Raw genomic sequence first — 20,397 nt, 5'->3', positions numbered from 1 at the left:
TATTAGTTGCTCTTGAACGATGTTCATAGCAATTTTTGTAAACGTGTTTGCCTTTTTTTATGCAAAATTTTCGCTTGACAATTTTGACTTTTCGAGTAACTTTTACGCCATTGACTTTTTGCGTGATCTAAAGTTCTCTCTCAATCGCAATTTCAAGCAGCTGAAATCAATTGGCGGCAATTTAATTCTAGAAGTCAAATGAAAAGTGCGCCGAAACTGGTGTCATTTTTTACTTTAAATCATAATAGTGGTATATCTTAACCTCTAATGTGGCTATTTGAAGCCCACTATAGAACTTCTTAGTCACATTTAGGCTCCCCCCCCCGACTGAAGGAAGCTGCAATTGATTAGAGCTCCCACTAGTCGTTCAAGAGCAATTCAAGAGAAAATTAAGTTTTGACTTTTTTCATATAATTTATTTATTTTTGGAGCTTTCAGACGTGTTTTTATCAAAAATCAGTTCATGTGGCAACGTCCCATTGATAATTCATATTCTGAATGCCTCTAACGCGAGGTAGTTTTGTTTCATAAAATTGTGCGCATGCTAATCCGATTTTGCAGTTTTTCATTGTTTCTCAGTTTTTTTATTCTGGTTTAATTTACTAGAAATTGACTTTTTTGCAACATTAGAGATTTTAATATCGGTTTATAGATGAATCAATTATTTTTTTTCGTTAATTTTTTGAAATACAGTTAGTTTTTCCATACAGTTTTAAAAATTTTGTGACCTTTTGTTGCAAATTATTTCAACGTTTCCCATCTTTGAATTTTATTTCGACTTTGTTATCTGTACAGGAAGGTAATTATCAGTTAAAAAATTTGGTGTAACCTAAGTCTAGATTGAGAAATTTTTGAAATTTAATTGTTTTCATTTTTTCTTTTAGTTTTGCTTTTTAACTTTCAAGAAATAGTCTTTTTGTTTCTATGTTTCTTGTATGGTGTCTTTATTCTGTACATTCTAGCATTCTAGCAATCCTAGCACGTATATTTTTGTTCGTTTTGCTTGTTGCAGTTAAAAATTATATCGATTTTCTTTAGCTTTTTGTCACTTTGGTTTGCAAATGATTTCATATAACAGAATGCAGCAGTGAGAATATACTGGAAATTCTTTTGCAAATTTTTTAACTGATAATTACTTTCTGCTGTTTTTAGAGGCTTTTTCTTTTGCTTTTGTTTTTTATCAATTTAATTTTGAAATAGTTTGAATTCGTTCTGTCTATCATATCTCCAACCAGGTCTAAATTTTTGTCTAAATTGAAGTGTATTGAGAATTAAATGTAGTGGTTTTTTTAGTCTGTTTTAGTTTTCTTTTTCTTTTGAAAAATTTAGTTTAGTTAAGATTTTTATCTGGCTTGGGTATTACAGTTAATTGTGGAGTTCTTTTTATCGAGACCAACATCATGAGTTATTTCAAGCCAATCTATAGCGCTGCCAATTTATCGAGCTGATCAGTGTTTTGAGCATCCTAACAATATTCGAAATATCCTAAGTTTTTTTTACGTTACCAAATACTTTTAATAATGAAATTTTGCTTTATCGCGGTGACTTTGGTATGAAACTCTGCAATATTTTAAAATCAAACCAGCAGAGTTGACGGTTAAATACAAAAGGTTATAGTATCAGCTGCATGTATGGTTTTTTGTGAAGCTTTGGCGCTTTGAATCGCCTCTGTAATTCCTCCAGCTATGTTTCGTCAAGTTTTATGTTACGACCATATAGCGTCACTATTACTTCAAATATGCGTTTTGATCATTCGTTTGTGCAATTTCAACTGAATTGCGCGCGTTTTGTTTTATACGTGATTAAGTTTACGGTCACGCGTGACTTACCTCACTCTCACAATGCCTAAATTCAAGGAAATAAGGTCCAATTAGTGTGTCTTTCTTATTGAAGGTTGTTTAACAGCAGCTAACAGAAGCAGCAATAAGTTATACATTCCTGATCAAAATATAACGTTTCAGCATTTAATGAAAAGATTAAATTTCTTTTTTGTCTGTTTTTTTACTATCCTTTTGAGACTGCAGATCTACGAAGCTATTGCGGCTATTTTGTTGCAGTCTACCAGCTCTGTTCACACACTTTGACGATTTTTGAAGTTATATGGAGTAGTAATTTTCGTCACGCTGAAACAGGAAGTGGAGCGAAAAAGCTACTGGTTTTTCGGCGTGAAATTTTTTTGCTGTAATTTCAAATTAGAGTTACAAAACGGTGTTTGAACAAAAAAATTTTTTTTTGCTTGTGGTTTCTGGGTCATTTTCGGCGATCCGACCTTGATTTTAACAATTTTTTTGGTTTTTATGAGCTGATTTTCTGAATAGCTCTCCCAATCTGTTCAAAGTCCATTCTATGTCTCGTATGACGCTTTTTTACATTTGTTCACACAGCAAAGCCGAAATTTACTGAATGACATCTTGCTCTCATTAACGGCGTTTCCGCGCTTGACGTCATTTATCAATCTCCCTAACAAAGATTTTTTAATAATTTGCGCGATTAGATTTTGATCATACGTGACTAAACGTCACTCAATAAAATGACTGTTGCACTTTTGAGCTGAAGTTTAGTTTGAATTGGTTTTAAGTCAAAGGAACTCGTATCTTGATAAGAAGTCCCTTATAAAAAGGCTTCTGTGGAACCAATTTTTGCTAGCTTTAATAATTTACCGTTGATTTTTCTCTACATAGCTGTTTGAGTAATGTCAATGACTTTTTCAATTTATATCGGTATCTGTTTCCATCTATAGTGTTCGGCACGCAAGTCTATTTCGCAGCTATTCCGGCAATATACCGTCTATGTTTTCACTCTTCTAAACTAGTTTCATTCTGCTCAATGTATTTAAAGCCGTTTCTCAACAAATCCATCTAAAATGAACGAAATCAATGTCGAAAATAGAATACAAATAGAAATGGGATCAACCCATGGAGCCTAAATTTACATGACCGTCACTTAGATTGTTTTTAATTGCTCTCAAACGAAGTTTGTAGCAATTGTTTTAGTCCTGTCGGTCTTTTTATGCAATTTTTTGCTTTACCGATTTTTCGACCGACCCATTTGACTTTTCGTCCTCAAAAACGGGATAAACAGGTAGCGCCCTGCAGGCATTAAGTTTCTTATAGCCTTTTGGCTCACTATTCTGCAAGTATGCGGTTCACAGAAACTGTTTTGGAGACTTACTTACACTTATGGTGTGAAGGGCTGTTCTTAGAGGTTGAAACCCACCCCTCCCCGCAACCCCCACAGCCACCCCCATTTCAACCCCCCCCCCCCCCCCCCCCCCACCACCACCACCACCACCACCACCACCACCACCACCACCAGTCCCCACCCCTGCACATCGTTCAGGCCGTAAGGGACCCGTGCATCCAAAGACCCCCCTCCCACCATTGCCCCCATCAAATCCCCCCCACAGTGCACCCCGCTGCCGTCACCTCACGCCCCTTCACCGTGGCTAGCTACTGACGAAGCCAAACGCTTGCTGGTCGTTCGAGAGCAATTCGCCCGACGTTGGTCGTTTATGTTTATTTGATCTAAGTAATCAAATCAAATGCTTGTTGATATGAATAAATTTGCTCACTGCTTAAACTGCAAGGATTTTAAATGCTTTCACTGATTTAATTACGCAACGTGAATGCGGTCAATGTCAAAAGAGCGAGATCAAAAGATACGGGATGAACCGAGAGATGGACCTTTTGATTATTTTTGTATCAATCGTCAAATTGTTAGTTTTTGGAGATATTTTGTTCACTAAATTTTTTTGTTCAATAAATTATTGATGGCCACTCGACGGTTATTTTTTAGGCGCTCTCGTGTTTGCACTCCAAGAATTGGACTGTTTTGGTGCTGTGTCTTTTGTTTTTGTAAGATGTTTTCGCACCTTTTTTCCGGACTTTGAGCCTTCAAGACGGGATAAACAGGTAAATCTGAGCGGGCATCAAGTTTCATTAGAGGCCCTTAGCCGCGTTTAGTAGTCCTTCAACTAATTAGAGTGGTGAAGTTACTGGGAACTTACCTCACTTATAAGAAACGACTTGTGAAATCACTTAATGAACTTTAAATTTTATGACAATTTACTAGTTAAAGATCATTAGTGTGCATCTAAGTATTGCCAAACGTATTTTCCCTAAGTCTTGAGTATTAGAGTCTTGAGTTTATGGTTTATAATATTATTTTTGAAAAAGCTTCCTTAGGGCTTTTTCCTTATAGAGCGTATGTGTCTCATAAAAATGACAGACTGGATCTAACCCAAAAGGTCTAATGGTCTGTTAAAGGACTGGTGGTCAATCTGTCTATCTTTTTTAGTTGCTTGAAATTCATGGAAGGCCTGAAGCGTCTATCGCGGCTTTTTTCCGGCAATCTGCCAGCTATGTTTTCTGTTTCAATGCCAATCTTGGTCATGGAAATCAACCGCAACTATTTTCCGTCAATCTGCCGGGTATGTTTATTATTATTAATAGCCGCCCTCATCTTCTCAGCCGGCTATTATAGCGCTCCTATTACAATTCAAAGAATTTGAATTGTATTGGGGCGCTGTCTTTTTTTAAGATTGTTCACACATTTTCATGATTTTTGAAGTCAAATTGGAGTGGTGATTTTGGTCACGCCGAAACAGGAAATGGAGCGAAAAAGCAATTCGTTTTGCGGCGTGAATTTTTTTCGCTCTAATTTTAAAGTAGAGTGAGAAAACGATGTTTAAACAAAAATTCGGTTTCTCGGTAGTGGTTTTTTGTTCACATGCGGCGATTTCACTCTGATTTTTACCGTTTTTTCGATTTTTTGGATCGGATTTTTTTAAATTGGTTTTGCCAATCCATTCAGAGCTCATTTCATTCTAGACCTAGCTTTTTGTTTGAATTAAATTTTCATTTCTCGCTAGTGGTTTTTTTGTTCACATGCGGCATTTTGACATTGATTTTCTGTTTATTTCTTATTTTTTTTTCTGATTTTTTTTAAAATGGTTTTTTTTTCTGATTTTTTTTAAAATGGTTTTTTCAATTCAATTATAGTCCATTCTAGGTCTAATTTTTCTGTTTAGTCAATGAAAATTCTTTGAATTGTACGTCAGGACTTGTCCTGCTATGTTTTTTTTTTACTTCGTCGAACTTTTTTTCGCTTTACCATTTTGCCGCTTTTTCGACATTTTGCGTGAAATCTTTTTGACTTCTCTAGGCTAGTTTCACTCTTCTCTCATTCTGCTCAAAGTGCTTTTAGACAGCAGCTGGTCAGCAAAGCATTTCAAAAAGAAGAGAGTCAGTATAAAAAAAATCAAATTCAGAAATAGAAACGGGATAAACCCATAAAGCCCATTTTTAGATGCCCGGTACTTGAACTTTGTTCTCATAAGTTTTATTTACTATCTCTAATGCTTATTGGTATTGATACCAGACCCTGTAGCCTCTCACTGAGAGACAGGAGTATGTTCAACTACGAAATGACATCAAAATAAATCGCACTTAAAAATGTTTTTGTACAAAAATCAATTTTTGTTGATATTTTCTTTTCTTTCAATCCCAATAGAGTTATGGGAATCAACGGCGGCTATTTTCCGGCAATCTACCGGGTATGTTTATTTCAGCGGCTATGTTAATTTAGATGGTCAGGAATCTCGAAATGACAGTTGTTATTCCGTAGAAGGTATGACCTAAATAAAGAAAGCAACTTAATTGACCAAAGTTGTCTGTGTAGTTGCTCCTCGATTGTGTCTTGTCACCTGGAGTTATTGGTGATTAGAAAAGGCTTGAGGGTACATAAATACTGAGTTGTCATTGGAAAGTATATTATTTATCTTATTCTGCATTCAGATATAATTCAAGTGCATTAAAATATTTACGTTGAATATAGGAGGAAAATTTAACTAAAGCAACTATTTTTTTTTTTTGAAAAAATGCAGTAACCTGCTGGTGTTATGCATGCGATAGTTTTTGGATCACTGCTTCTGTGAAAGGTTGAAAACGATCAAATTTGTCACTTTAAAATTATATCAGTCAAAAGAAATGAGATAGAATCAACAAAAATAAACATTGGGCAGGTAAAAAGTGTAAACAGATACTAATGTAGTTTGTTCAGCCAGAACTTTAAAAATTAAGAAAGAAGGAAGAGTTCAAAAATTCACTCTCAATAGAGAATATTATGCATTATGTTCAGGGATTCAATAAACGAGTTGTTCTTCTTTCCATCCCGATTCATTCAACCGTGAGAATTTTATCATTTCACCCCATAAACTTTCATCCCAAAATCTTACGTATCCATTATTTTGAGTATTAATAACGAATTTTTTTCACCAAAAACCTTACGTATTCCTAATCATTAATGTTTATAGCAACAATTATATAAAGGGTTAATATTAAGGTGAAATGATCGAGGGGTGAAAAATCGGGGTGACGTGATAGAAGGCGAATTGAAAATACGACTCGAAAATGGTTATGTAAGTCACATGCTGTTTGGCTTTATTTGGTTTAATTTTGTGTTAAGTTTTATCAAAGTTTTGGTTTATCAAAGTTTCATTTCGACCCTCTGTAAACGCTTACGTGAAGGGGTATGTGGTTCATTTTTCACATGGTGAATATGTAGACACCTAAACCAACTAGAAAGATAATTATCACAGGAACTGTGAATCCAATCAGGCAAGAGACACAATCGTCCTTCATGTTCCGATTTCTCGAAAATTCTGGTTGAGCTATAATAGTTCCTATATCGCCTGTATTTAGAATGGCCACTTCAGTTTTTCTTGGACTTTGAACTCCGCCGAGGGCCGTGTTGTGCAAGTAATCATCACTCAAACCAATCTTCTTGCTGTCGTAAATTTTGTTGCTGGTGTCGCTATTCTGGGACAAAATTTTGCCCGTGTTATTGTGGTTTCCCGAATTTGAGGTATCAACGCTTTTCTGATTTTGCATTGCGATGTCTTTGTTATTAGAGTGCGAGTTGTGTTTTGTCAAAATGGAGCTGTTGTTTTCCGCGAGACTCAAGTTAGAAGGTTTTTGCGCTGCTGATTGTATAATTTCATCCTCTGTTTTAATGTCTCTCAAGCATTCATTGCCATTGTGGGGTTCTGTTTTTGCAATAAATTTTTCTGATTTGGTCTGATCTTTAACATTGTTAAAGTTATCATTTTTGCTCTTATCCGTGTTTAACGAATTGTCTCTGGATTCATTTTCCCCACGATGTGATCGAACTGATTGCTTCCTGTTAGTTGTTGAAAGATCGAATTGATCTGTTATGATATCACAATCTGAATCTCTCCAGGCTGCATCTGCTTTCTGATCATAATTGTTCATCATGAATGATTTCTTCGAATGAAAAATTGAAGATGGGTGTCAAAAAATGAAAAGTTCAAGAGAGGTTTGAGCTCAATGTTGTGTAGGTGACTACGTTCTGCAATTTAACTTCTGATAAAATTGTTTGCACTGGAATTAGAAGTAACATTTTTTCTAATCTTTTGAATATCTTAAGGCTGCTATTTGTTCCAGGAACTTACTGCGTTGTTTTTGTCTAGACAAATTTATAATTAATATGATGCAGACTCCCGTAGTCAACTTGCTAGAATGCTTCGATGTGTACTTTTCTACCTACCGTTTGGCTGGTATCTGTAGAATTTTTTGAAAGGAGCTGATTAAAAATTACTCGTTTTTACCCTTTCCCAACCCTTGAGGAGAATTCGGTACTAAATCAGAGAAAAAGTTTGGATCGATGTCTGTGCTAATCCAGCAGCTAAATTTGTTTAACTGATACCCTGCTTTTCACTGAATGGACCTCTTATTTTTCTCTGAACTAAATAATATTGATGAGATTTTACTCTCGGGTTGTCATAATTATTCGCAGGTTCTTTAATTTAAAATTATACTATATCTCTGGAAGTTGACGATATCAAATTACCAAAATGATTTTCGGAAATTTTCTCAAGCTCCTTTAGAAGCCAGCAATTCAGACATGAGCATGTGCGCTTTAAAATTAGGACTAGAAATCCCTCCAAGAACAACGCAAAAAATATATGAGTAGTAGCGTAACTGTTGTTGGAAATTTTTCTTAGTTGGTTTAGATAACCAACTAACTAATAAACTGTTCCGGTATAATCTGTTGTGATTTTAGTCACCGTCCTACTTTTTTGTTCGAAAAGATTATGAGTGAGGGAGTACATCATACTTCATTTTTTTTTGTAAATTCGGATGTTAGTTTTTCATTGGATCAGAATCCAGTATCAGACGCAGCTATGAGGACAATAATGAACCATTATCTCTTTGAGAAACCAAAGTTTTATCGGTTTAATTGCTCTTTGACGAAATTTGAAGCAAGTATATAAATCTTTTGATTTTTTTTGCGAAATTTTTTCTTGGCTGTTTTGAATTTTTGAGTGACTTTTTGGCCCTTTACTTTTTTTGTTTACTGGGAAGTAACTTTCTATCATTCACAAGTGTCAGCAGTTGAACTCAAGTGGTGGCAGTTCGCTACTAAAAGTCAAATGAAAAGTATAGCAGGCTGCAATAGATTCGAGCTCCCATTAGTCGTTTGAGAGCAATTCTGCCAACGTTAGTCGGTTATGTTTTCGAGTTGTCCATTAAAGCGAAGTATCCGAAATTTAAAGCAAGTTTCAGCAGATATATTAGCATACAGCAAGTAGCATTCTTACCACAGAAACGTATCAAACAGCCTTTTCATTCTGCTTCATTAAGTTTTTTCGCCTTTTGGCTTGATAGTGGACGCTGTCATATGTTCTACTTGGTTGTCCTTTCAATGATGTTTAACCAATATTTTTCAGTTTATCTAATCAGATTCAAAGTTTGTTCTTATTTTCGTAATTTCGTAGTCTGTAAAGGTAACCTCTTTGTTGAAATATTTATGGATTAAGTATGTTTTCATTATGCGTTTTCCCCATGAAATAATGATTTGTGTGTTTAACCATACTAAAAGAAGACATTTTCGCAGGAGCGATTTTCCGAACTGCGGACTAGCTAGTGAACCTTAATTAGTAATCGTTCTGATCTTCTTCTCGAGATGACCGGGCTCTCATTGTTCTAAGGAGAGAAAGTAATAAGTTTTTATTAGTCAGCTAGTCTTATGAAGGCATCAATAATTTTCAATGACGATGGACATCGCAAGAGTCACAAGCGGTTGAAGTTTGGTTTATAAAATGACGGCGAACATAATAAAGGCTTTTCGCTGCTCACTTATTTTTTGCAAAATTATAACCTATAATTTTTTTTGTGAGATTATGGATACCAAATCTTGTTTGCGTTGTGTTCGTTTATTTGAATTTTAATTGCTCGCGAACGCAGTTTGTTGAAGCCAAATGTTTTTTTTTCATGCAAAATTGCCGCTTTTCCGTCTTGTTCTCGAACATTCGTTCGCTCGTAAGATAAGCCAGCACAAGGCCGATATCAAATTTGTAAATATTTTAGTCTACAAAGGGGTTCCTAGGAATTTTTTGCGCCCTTAAAAAATTATCTAGCCTACAGCTAAATAAAGTAGTTACTGATTTCAGTTCATAGCTCGTGGTTTTCATGGCTCTGAAAAAATATTTGAGTAATAGCTGCGAAGAGATAGCGGCTATTATTGGGGACATCATGGTTTTTTTTACAATTCAAAGAATTTAAATTGTATTGAGGCGCTGTTTTTTTATAGATCTGTTCACAAATTTTTATGATTTTTGAAGTCAAATTGGAGTAGTGATTTTGGTCACGCCGAAACTGGAAGTGGAGCGAAACAGCGAGTGGCTTTGCGGCGTGAAATTTTTAGCTCTAATTTTCAAGTAGATTGCGAACACGGTGTTTGAACAAAAATTCGCTTTCTTGCTATTGGTTTTTCGTTCACATGCGGCGATGTAACTTTGATTGTACTGGTTTTTTTGGATCGGATTTCTTTCTTAATGGTTTCCCCAATCCATTGTAGTTCATTGTAGGCCCAGTTTTTTGTTTGAACCAAATTTCCATATCTCGCTATTAGTTTTTTTGTTCACATGTGGCATTTTGATATTGATTTTGGTTATTTTTTAAATTTTTTAATCTGATTTTTTTAGAAATGGTTTTCCCAATTCACTCATAGTCCGTTCTAGGTCTAGTCTTTTGTTTAGTCAATGATAATTTTTTGAATTGTACGTCAGGACTTGTCCTGCTATGTTTTTTTAATTCTTCGTCTCCATCGATGATACGACCTGACTTCTTTGAATTTACTTTTTTAATTACTTCAGTGACATCTACTGCTTTGCAGTTAAAATTTGTGTGCGTGACGTCATTTCAGTTTTTCGGTCAATTGCGTGACTTCTGTACTCACGAATAATTGACTTCTGTACTCACTTTTTGAACTTATATTTTATGAACATATACTAATTAAAGATCAATAGTGTGCATCTAAGTAGTGCCAAACTTATTTGCGCTAATTCTTGAATATTAGTCTTGAGTTTTTGATTTCGAACATCAATTTTGAAAAAGCTCTTATAGGGCTTTTTCCATATAGACCGTATGTGTCATGAAATTGACAGTCCGAATCTAACCCAAAAAGTCTAGTGGTCTATTAAAGGACTGGGGTCGATCTGTCTATCTAATTTCTTCAGTTGTTTCAATTCATAGAAGGTCGGAAGCGTCTATCGCGGCTATTTTCCGGCAATCTGCCGGCTATGTTTTTTTATCCAGTTTTTCTAATTGTCCATTTTGTTCTGTTACTTAATATCATCAAGTCTTAATGGCTATCTGATCGTATTGATTGTTTTTCTTGATTTTTTGTTGACAGGACTTGAAGTGACAGGTCTGATCAGCTTTGGAGTGTGGCCTAAGTGAAGTTTATTAAATGTTTCAGTTGATAGCTACTGACATTTTTCACCTTGCGTTTATTTAATTTCAAATGTTTAGTGAATTTCTTTGCTGTTTTGATGTTTTTTTCACTGGGTCAATGATGAAAAATCTCTTTGCCTTTCTATACTAATAAGCGGGTTATTTTTGTTCCGACCCTCTTGAGGGGGGGAGGAACTATATACTCAAATGGGGTTTTTTTTCCGTGAATTTTCGCCGCTCGATATATTCATCGTTGAGAGTTGAGACTGGTATCATTAGAAAGCTCGTCCAGCGTAGAATATGGAATTGAAAAGATTTTTTTAATTTTCGTTTTCTACAGGGAGTTATCGAGGTTTAAACTTCTGAGAAAAGAAGAGTGAATTCACGTTGTTTTTATTCACATTTTCCGGAATTTTTGCCTAAATTTTCGTCAATTTTGCTAAAATTTGTTATAATTTTTAAGAATAGTGTCGTTGATTTTATTTTTGAAGACGAACAAGCATTGCTGATTGTTTTGATTTAATTTTTTTGGTCAAAAAATCTGGATAAACATTTCAAAATTTAGCCTTTTTCATCAAAAACAGCACGAAATAAGCTACTTTAGTCCACTTTGATTAAATTTGCCGACAGTACACCCCCAAACAACACTCATACAATCTTTGTAGACTCAGATGGGGGCTGTTTCTACTTCAGAGTCCGCTGAGAGTGCACTGTAGTTAAAACTTTGCCTTTTTTTGCTAACTTTACTCGTTGATTATCAAAAATGCAGAATTTATTTTGAGTTTTCAACTAACAAATTATCTATATCTACAACATTCGAAAAATCAATTGTTCCTAACGGACAATAAGTATTAGCACGGCTAGTTTTGGGCCATTCTTGGACTGTTACAATCCAAAAAAAATCGGGTTGTAATCAGTCGATCTTTTTTTTTTAAAAAATGACTTTTTTTTAATAATAAAGAACGGAACATATCAAATCAAAGCTCAGGAGTGATAGGTCCAACCAATTCGCTTGCTAAGCAGCTCCAAGTTAATGCATTTAGTTTTTTAATTGAAATTTATGGTCGTTTCTTTTTTAAAAATAATTGACTTTTCAATAAATAATGGCTTAATTAACTTTTCCTCTATTTTTTTCTTAATTTGTTCAACTTCCAGCTTAGTGTCAGCAAAGAAAGACTGCTTCTTCTTTCTACTGATTTAACATTTATTCTTGGTTGCAGTTTTAAGCCTGAAGTTATTGTTTTCTGGCTTTGATACTACAAGATTTCAGATTTTTGTTTGTTTTGATATTTGCCAGTTTTTCACGTTTTCTAATTTTGTCACATTATCACATTATTGACAGTTCTCATGTCACCTTATTAGAATTCAGAATAAGGCACAATTGAACATATTAAAATCCTGAAAGATATACATCATCGTTTTAACCGCCTCGACGTCTCTTGAAGAAATCAATTGAATTTTTTTAATTTTGTCTCTAACTGTCATTTATACTTTGTCGTTTCGGTCGTACGAAATTTCCTGTATAGTGATAGCTTTCATTGGCTTTTCATGGAAGAATAGAAGAACCGATATTCTGATATTAGTAGATAGCTGATGGCTTTCATGACTTTGAAAACAATCGTTTTCAAAAATTAAAAAAAAAACTTTGTTTCTTTTTGTTCTTTTTGTTCTTTTTATTTTGTTCTTTTTGTTCTTTTTATGTTTCTTTTTGTTTCCTAATCTCGTTAGTTAATTACAGGTCAAATATGACATTATGGGTGTCAAGGGAATAAAAGGGATTGGTGTCCCAAAATCTTTTTTTAAAAGAATTTGTTATGACCTTACTGGCTTCGACACCGGTTTTTCACAAAAAAAAAGTAAATTAATTTGATTTTTGTCATATTTGACGTTCTTTTTGTAGATGCAAGAAATATTCTGGATAATTACAGGTCTCGAGGGCTTTCTTTTCATGAATAAACGACCCTATTCAAATAGCTCTTTTTGTAATTAATGCCTTTCATGACATTGAATGTAATTTTGTTTCGAAAAAAAAATTAAAAGTATTACATACTTTAGCACTTCGCTTTTTTGTCTACTTGTTACCTAGTCTTACTAATGAATGGCCACGTACTACATTATAGCTGTTTGAAGAAGGCGCAATCAAATAAATTTTGAGTGCCAAAATTTGGCATGACGGTTTTGACAGCGTTTTCTGGCAAGTTTCAATTGAAATTTTGTTTGTTCTTTGTTGTTCTTTTTAGCCGCTTTAAAAAATGAACAAGGACGGGTCCTAATGACCTTCTATAGAAGCAGTGGTAATCGTAAATTTGTGGTAATATTAATTGATTCCTAATGGTATTTATTACTTTGAAGTTAACTGTTTCAAAAAAATAAGTTTATTTTTTTACTTTACTGTTTTTGTTCTTTTTTGTATAGTTGCTACCAAACCTTTTTATGGACTGGTCGTATATGTTTTCTGGTGATTTATAAGTTATTTTTGTGTAGTTTTAGGTTTATCTGACGGTATGTTGACTTTGTTATTAAATTTAGTTTTTAAGAGGGACATAATTTTTTTGATGTAATTAATGTTTGTTGTTGTTGTTTGATTTTGCTGTTCGTCTTGACTTAATATTGACATATTACGTTCGTCTTGTTCTTAATATTGACATATTACAGCAATCTAATGCATCAATTTTTACTCCACTTGGTTCTTTGCTTTGGAGGCTATCTTATCGTTCATACAGAATTTTTTGAAAAAGACTTGGGCTTTTTTGGGATTCGCAAAAAATAATTTTTGGGTTTTTCTATCTGTTCCTCATTTGGTAGAAAATTATGCCAAAATTGTGGATGGGCGGGGTCGGAACCTTATGTGCCATCGCACATTACCGAGCCGCTTTGTTATAATTTGTTTTTTGATGCCTTTTCTCACCTGTTGATTTTTTGTTATGCAATTGTTTTCCCGTTTTCTTGACAGATCTCATTTGACAAAGTTTTACTATTACGCTTGATTATTTATGGTTAATGGTTTCATTTTACAGTTAAAAGGTTTTAAAGACTTACTTTTTTCTTAAAATATGGGTTTTTGATTTTTTCCCCGCGTTTGTTTGCTTTTCGTGTTTTCATTTAGTCTCAACAATGAGAGATCTCATTGGCTATAAATAAGCACTTTTAAATGTCCGATAGTTTGATTTGGATAAAGGTTTTAATTTTTTGTACTTGGGTTTTTGTTTTATTGGCTCTAGGGCATAAAGGAAATCTAATTTCAAATGAAATTATAAGTGAAGCCTATTAAAATCCTGTAATTGGTTTTCTTTGTTTGTGTATGTATTTTGGAAAAGCGTATTGTAAACGGTATTTTAGATGTTGCTATTGTATGTAATGACTGTGTCACTGCTGATTTTCTACATGAAGAGAAATTTTTTTAATGAAGAGAAAAAAGTTGCTTCTTTCCTGTACATTTTTGTCCTGTTTGCGTTCTGTATGCGCTGTTTCACACTCGAGACATTTAATCTGATATGATTAATATGTTTTTACAATCTGAAGATGGTATTGTTTCTTTTTTGTGTTTGAGATATGTCACACGTTTTCCATGACTTTGAGTTTGTAAAACAGGATTAACAGGTAAAACACAGTGATCCTTAAGTTTCTTTTGAGAGCCTAAGCTAGTCTTAGTAGCATTTTAGGTGAATACTGTGCTAAAGTTGCTGAAAACCCTGAAAAGGTTAAAAGGTCTCTTCTTGAACTTTTTGAGTTTTGCAGTTTTGTTGCGGGAGATTTTTGCCAATTTAAAAACCTGAAGCTGGAGTGAATTTTGCTAATATTTCGGCATTAAGGGTATTTGTGGCTTTTTTAAAGCTTTTGCGTGGGTTAAAGGGTAGATGTGAGCAGCATCTATTTAGTCGTTAGGACATTAGTTTCAAGAATTTTAGAAGATTTTCACTAATTTTCGGCTAATTTTTCCAAATTTTAGAATTTTCTTTTTTGCTTTCTTCTGTTATTTCCAACCATTTTTTTGCTAGCTTGCAACATAGTTGACCTGTAGTTTTTAGCAACACGTCTTTTGTTTTTGAAGACACAAGCTGGACAAATTCGCAATGAAATTTGGATTCAAGTTTTTGTCATTTTCATACCTCTTGAACTGAAGTTGTCAAAAAAACATTTTTGAAGGCGGGTTTTATGCCTCAATTTTGGTCTTGGCAATTTTCGCTTCGAACAGAAAAGAGCTTGCGAAATTGCACTACTGTCTTTTACCTGTATCTAGTTTTGCTCAATTATTTTTGATTGCTCTTAAACGAAGTTTGCAGCAATTATAGTCCTGTTGGATTTTTTACGCGATTTTTCGCTTGACCGATTTTTCGTCTGACCCATTTGACTTCTCGTCCTCATAAACGGAATAAACCGGTAGCTCCCGGCGGGTATTAATTTTCTTAGAGCCTTTTGGCTCACTAGTCTCCAAGTAAGCGATTCACAAGAACTGTTTTCGAGACGTATACTTATGATGTGAAGGGCAGTTCTTGGCAACCCCCACCCCCACATTAGCCCCCTCACTTCAACCCCCACTCGCCACCCCTGCAAATCGTTGAGGCCGTAAGGTCCCCGTGCAGCCAAAGACCCCCTACCACTGTTCACTCCCAACCCCCCCCCCCCCCCCCCCAGCCACCACCCGCATCAGCCCCCCTGTGACCCCCCGCTGCGCTCACCTCACGCCCCTTCAATTAAGCTAAAGCTAGCCTCACGCTAACTACTGACAAAGCTGTAAGCTGAGCGGAGCTATTTTTGTTCGAGGTTTTTTTTATAATTTAAGAATTTGAATTGAATTGGAGTGTTCGAAGAATTTGAATTGTATTGGGGCACTGTCTTTTTTTTATAACGACTCGAATAGGAGTATTGGAAAAATCGTTTTTTAAATCAATTTTTTCTGAATCAATTTTACAGCACGAAATGAAACGCGTAAAAAAAATTTGGGGTGCTGAACTAAATTTTTGAGTGCCCCATTACAATTCACCCCAATAAAGAGTCCTGGACGTTTTTAAACGTTTTAAACTTTGTTTAGAAAACGTGTCCTGGACGTTTTTAAAACTTTGTCAAGCAACAATTTCTTTCGTTACCCAATCTTGCGTAGAAGTTTTTGAACTCCCGTCTCTAAACTAGTTTAATTTTTTACTCCTGCTCTAATTGCTCAGTACCACATCTAAAACTGATTCTTAATATTACCAGTTCTGATCCCCCCTCAATTGTTGCCCCCACCCCACTGTTGCCTCTATCAACCAGCCAGTCCCCCCGCGGCTAGCTACTGAGCTAACCAACCGCTCGCCGGTCGTTTGAGATCAATTCGCCCAATGTTAGTTGGTTATGTTTTCTATATGCCGGATTTTGGGTTACTAACTTGTTGATACCTTTCATTTAGAGTTTTAACTTTGGGTCTGAACGTCTTCAAATTGTAAAGGTATGATTTTTTGGAAATGTTTTTTTAGAGGTAGCAACCAGCTGTTCCAAGTGCGCTTGTTTTCTGTTATGTTCGTGTTTCTTTCAGGGGAATTTACAAATTGTTAATTTCAATTTCATATTGTATTGTGTTCGTAAGCTATAAATTTCAAGATAGTGTTGTGAGATGTACAATAATGCCAATTTATGCTCATTGTTTAGGAAAGTGGGTTCTTGCCTGATTCAGTTGTCATCTTCAGAGATGGCGTGGGCGACCACCAAATGGACATTGTAAAGAACAGTGAGATAGCTCTGATGAAGAGAGCATTTGCAGAGATTTCACCTCAATACAGCCCTCATTTTGCGGTAATTGTTGTGCAGAAACGAATTTCCACTCGTATATTTTCTGTTGACAACCGAGGAGGGGTGGGTAATGCCCCACCGGGTACTGTTGTTGACCACACAGTGACTAAAAGGGGCGTTAGGGATTTCTATTTGGTCTCCCAGAGTGTGAGGCAAGGAACAGTGACGCCCACGCGGTATGTCGTCCTGGAGAACACGCCAGGAGGTGTACAGGAGAGGGTAGCTTTGGATGTCGACACGATTCAAAGGTATGTTATGATGAACAACTTTGAACAATGTTTATAGTTTTTAATAGAATAGAAAAACAAATAGAAAAAATTACGTTTAAACGATTCGTGTTTCATTTTTTCAAGTCTGTAAAGCAAATGCCTGCAGGATCTGTCAAAAATAATTTTTTATTGTATTGTTTTGTATTATTTCGAATTGTGTTTCTTTGTAGGTTTTCTGAAGCCGTTTTTACAGCTTCGAAGCTGTAAGCCGAGCTGAGCTATTTTTCGGTGTTCGAGGTTTTTTCTTACAATTAGAAGAATTTGAATTATTGAGGCACTGTCTTTTTTATAACGACTCGAAGAGGAGTATTGGAGAGGTCCTTCTTGAAATCAATTTTATTAGAATGAATTTTGAAGCACAAAATGAAATGGTGAAAAAATTTGGGGTGCTGAACTAAATTGTTGAGTGCCCCATTACAATTCACCCCAATAAAGAGTCCTGGACGTTTTTAAACGTTTTAAACTTTGTTTAGAAAACGTGTCCTGGACGTTTTTTAAACTTTGCCAAGCAACAATTTCTTTCGTTACCCAATCTTGCGTAGAAGTTTTTGAACTCCCGACTCTAAACTAGTTTATTTTTTTTACTCCTTCTGCTCTAATTGCTCAGTACCACATCTAAAACATATAATACCAGTTCTGATTTCTAATAAAAGCGAGCGAAATGAGTCGTTTTTTGTTCATACAGCTGTTTTCGAGAGAGCAAAAAATTGAGATTTAAAAAAAATTTTCTATCAGCGAGCAAAATTTTTGGTTCACGTGCGGCTTTTTCAAGCAGTTTCTCATTTTTTTTTTCAGAGGTTTGATTATGATGTTTTCATGATTTTAGGTTTGTTTTGATAGTGGTTTGAAGGTTTCTGGTAATTACTATGGGGGTTATGATAATTTGCTATGTTTTTTACAGAAAGTACTTCTGATCATGTGGAATTTGGACCTAAAAGAGAGTAATAAAAATGCCGTTTTCAAAACAATTTTGCTCGGCGATAGAAGTTTTTTTGTTCATGCGCCTCATTGATTAAGCTGTCTTTTTTTACTTGGAATTTTTTTTACTATTTTTGAGCCCTTTTTAGCAGCTTTTCGCACATTTAACCTTCATTCCTTTTGGCTGGTTTTTTAAATAGTAATTGTTATTTGATTGAGTAGTTAATTTTGTATTACAGGCAACGATCGATAATGGCGATTTCACGTGCCCATTACTGACGTCTTACCAATTAAATTTTTTTGCATAGTCATTATTGTAAACGTGTTTCTTTTTTAGGAAAATTTTTAGGAAAATTTTAGGAAAGATTTTTTGATTGACTTTTACGCCCTTGACTTTTTATGTTTTGCGTGATCTAAAATTCTCTTTCATTCACAAATTCAAGCAGCTGAACTCATTTGGCGGAAATGTAATATTAAAAGTGCGCCGAAATTGGTGTCTTTTTTTCACTACAAATCTTAGTTGTATATATTGACCTCTAGTGACGTTAATTTAAGCCCCCTTGTGGATTTTTTTAGTTCCATTCAGGCTCCCCCCCCCCGCTGAAACAGGCTGCAATTGATTACACTCCCACTAGTCCTTCGAGAGCTATTCTTTCGACGTTAGTCGGTTGTTTGCTTACTTAAATTGGAGAAGTGGGGGTCAATTATCTCGGACTCATTGTTTCCATTTGTATATCGAGGTCTAAGAAGCTATCGCAGTTTTTTCTGGCAATTTTTCAGCTATGTTTTGAGATCTGTTCACGCATTTTGATTATTTTTTAAGACAACGCAAATTCCAGTTGGAGTGGTGATTTTAGTCACCCCGAAACAGTAAAAGAGTGAACACATTTGCTGTTAAACGAAGTTTTTTTGCAAATATAATTTTTCGATTGACCCACAAACTTTGGCAACTGTTTTCGACATCAGTAACTGGATATACTGCTAAGGCCCGAGGGCATCAAGTTGCTTCGCAGACCTGTCAGAGACCTACGAGTCGCTAGGTATACACAAAATGTTGAGAAGGCATTAGATAATGGTGTGTAAAAGCAATTCTTGGAGCTCTCAATTCAATACTAGAATCAATTTGTTCAATATTTAGAACTTAGTATTACTAAATGCTTTCTTGTTCTAGTTTGGCCTTCAAGTTGACGTTCCTATATTACAATTGGCCGGGAAGTGTGCGAGTTCCGGCACCATGCCAGTACGCCCATAAACTTGCTCAGTTAGTCGGCATGAATATCGGGCGACCCGCCCATGAAAACCTCGCTGATAAATTATTTTACCTATAACTCTTAGGTTTCATAAAGTCAACGATTCAGGAACTACAATTTTGCAACAATTGGACTTCCCGAATTTGATTCCCGAAACTTCAGTTGTATCTTTATATCAGTCAAATATTCTGTAATTATGGTGCAACCTTAGTAAAACTCGCTTCATCAATTATGTAAACTGTCGCCTTGAAATGAGCTCTTGCGCCTATAGATGTTTGTTTATTTATTACAGTTAGGTGTTTACCTTTTGCTGAAGTAGAAAACTTATCTAGATAGATTTATTGATGTGATTTTACATACATGAGATTGCCTAAATTTGCAGTCTGTAAGTTATCTGATATTTTACAATCAATAAACTGATAGTTTTCAATTTGAACCGATTTCGACTATATTCATTTTGTGTTGTAACAATTATTTAGGTGTTTTTTTATCACTGGTCTTTTATTAGTCATAAAAATTCCCGACATCGCATTTTTAATAAATTTGAGCCAAAAATTATTATTTTAGAATAAGTATCACACAAATGAACTCTCATAGTGGCTAGTTGCTGGAATGCTCTCGTCTCTTATTGAACTTTGATTACGCGATTTATTAAAGAATTATGCTTTCGAAACCGAAAGAATATCAAAAGAGCAAACGAACTACGTTCTAACATTGCAACTTGAAAGTCTTTAATAGAGTTAATTAATAGTCGCCGTCAGCTTCTCAGCGGCTATTATTTAGACGCTATCCTTTATAGTAGCCGCGAAGCGATAGCTGAGGCTATGATTGGCCTTCTCTTGGTTTTTTAATAGCCGCCCTCATCTTCTCAGCCGGCTATTATAGCGCTCCTATTTTTCTTTTACTTCGTCGAACTTTTTTTCGCTGTACCATTTTGCCGCTTTTTCGACATTTTGCGTGAAATCTTTTTGACTTCTCTAGGCTAGTTTCTCTCTTCTCTCATTCTGCTAAAGGTGAATTTGAACATCAGTTGCTCGGCAAAGCAATTCAAAATGAACAGAGTCAGTATAAAAAATTGAAGTCAGAAATAGAAACGGGATAAACTCATAAAGCCCACTTTTAGATGCCTGCTATTTGAACGTCGTTCCTTTAAGTCTTAGTTACCATCTCATGCTTATTGGTGTTGATAGTAGCCCCTGTAGCCTCTCTCTAAGAAACAGAAGTATGTTCAACTACGAAATGCCATCAAAATAAATCGGTCTTAAAAAATATTTTTGTACAAAATTTTTTTTTTTCAATATATTCTATTCGTTCAATCCCAATCATGCTTATTGGAATCAACGGCGGCTCTTTTCCGGCAATCTGCCGAGTATGTTTTATTTATTTCGTCGTCATGATTTTTGTTACGACCATATGACGTCACAACCAAATCTGCTT

At 35.1% G+C, this 20,397-nt stretch overlaps 1 protein-coding gene across 1 annotated transcript in view; it reads left to right on the top strand.

Moving 5' to 3' along the window:
• LOC142354299 (piwi-like protein 1) overlaps positions 1-19,409 on the top strand; it is a 90,348-nt gene extending 70,939 nt beyond the window's left edge. Inside the window, exons 15-16 of the mRNA XM_075406562.1 lie at positions 16,383-16,771; positions 18,882-19,409. Of these exons, the coding sequence (XP_075262677.1) occupies positions 16,383-16,771; positions 18,882-19,038 (546 nt within the window). The 3' untranslated portion in view covers positions 19,039-19,409. The remainder of the gene's footprint in view (positions 1-16,382; positions 16,772-18,881) is intronic.
• The last annotated feature ends 988 nt before the right edge of the window (positions 19,410-20,397 follow it).

This window comes from Convolutriloba macropyga, chromosome 15, assembly GCF_964194025.1.
Source record: "Convolutriloba macropyga chromosome 15, txConMacr16.3, whole genome shotgun sequence".
NCBI lineage: Eukaryota > Metazoa > Xenacoelomorpha > Acoela > Convolutidae > Convolutriloba > Convolutriloba macropyga.
Note: the sequence above shows the minus strand (reverse complement) of the source record. Positions and strands in the feature narration are given on the sequence as shown.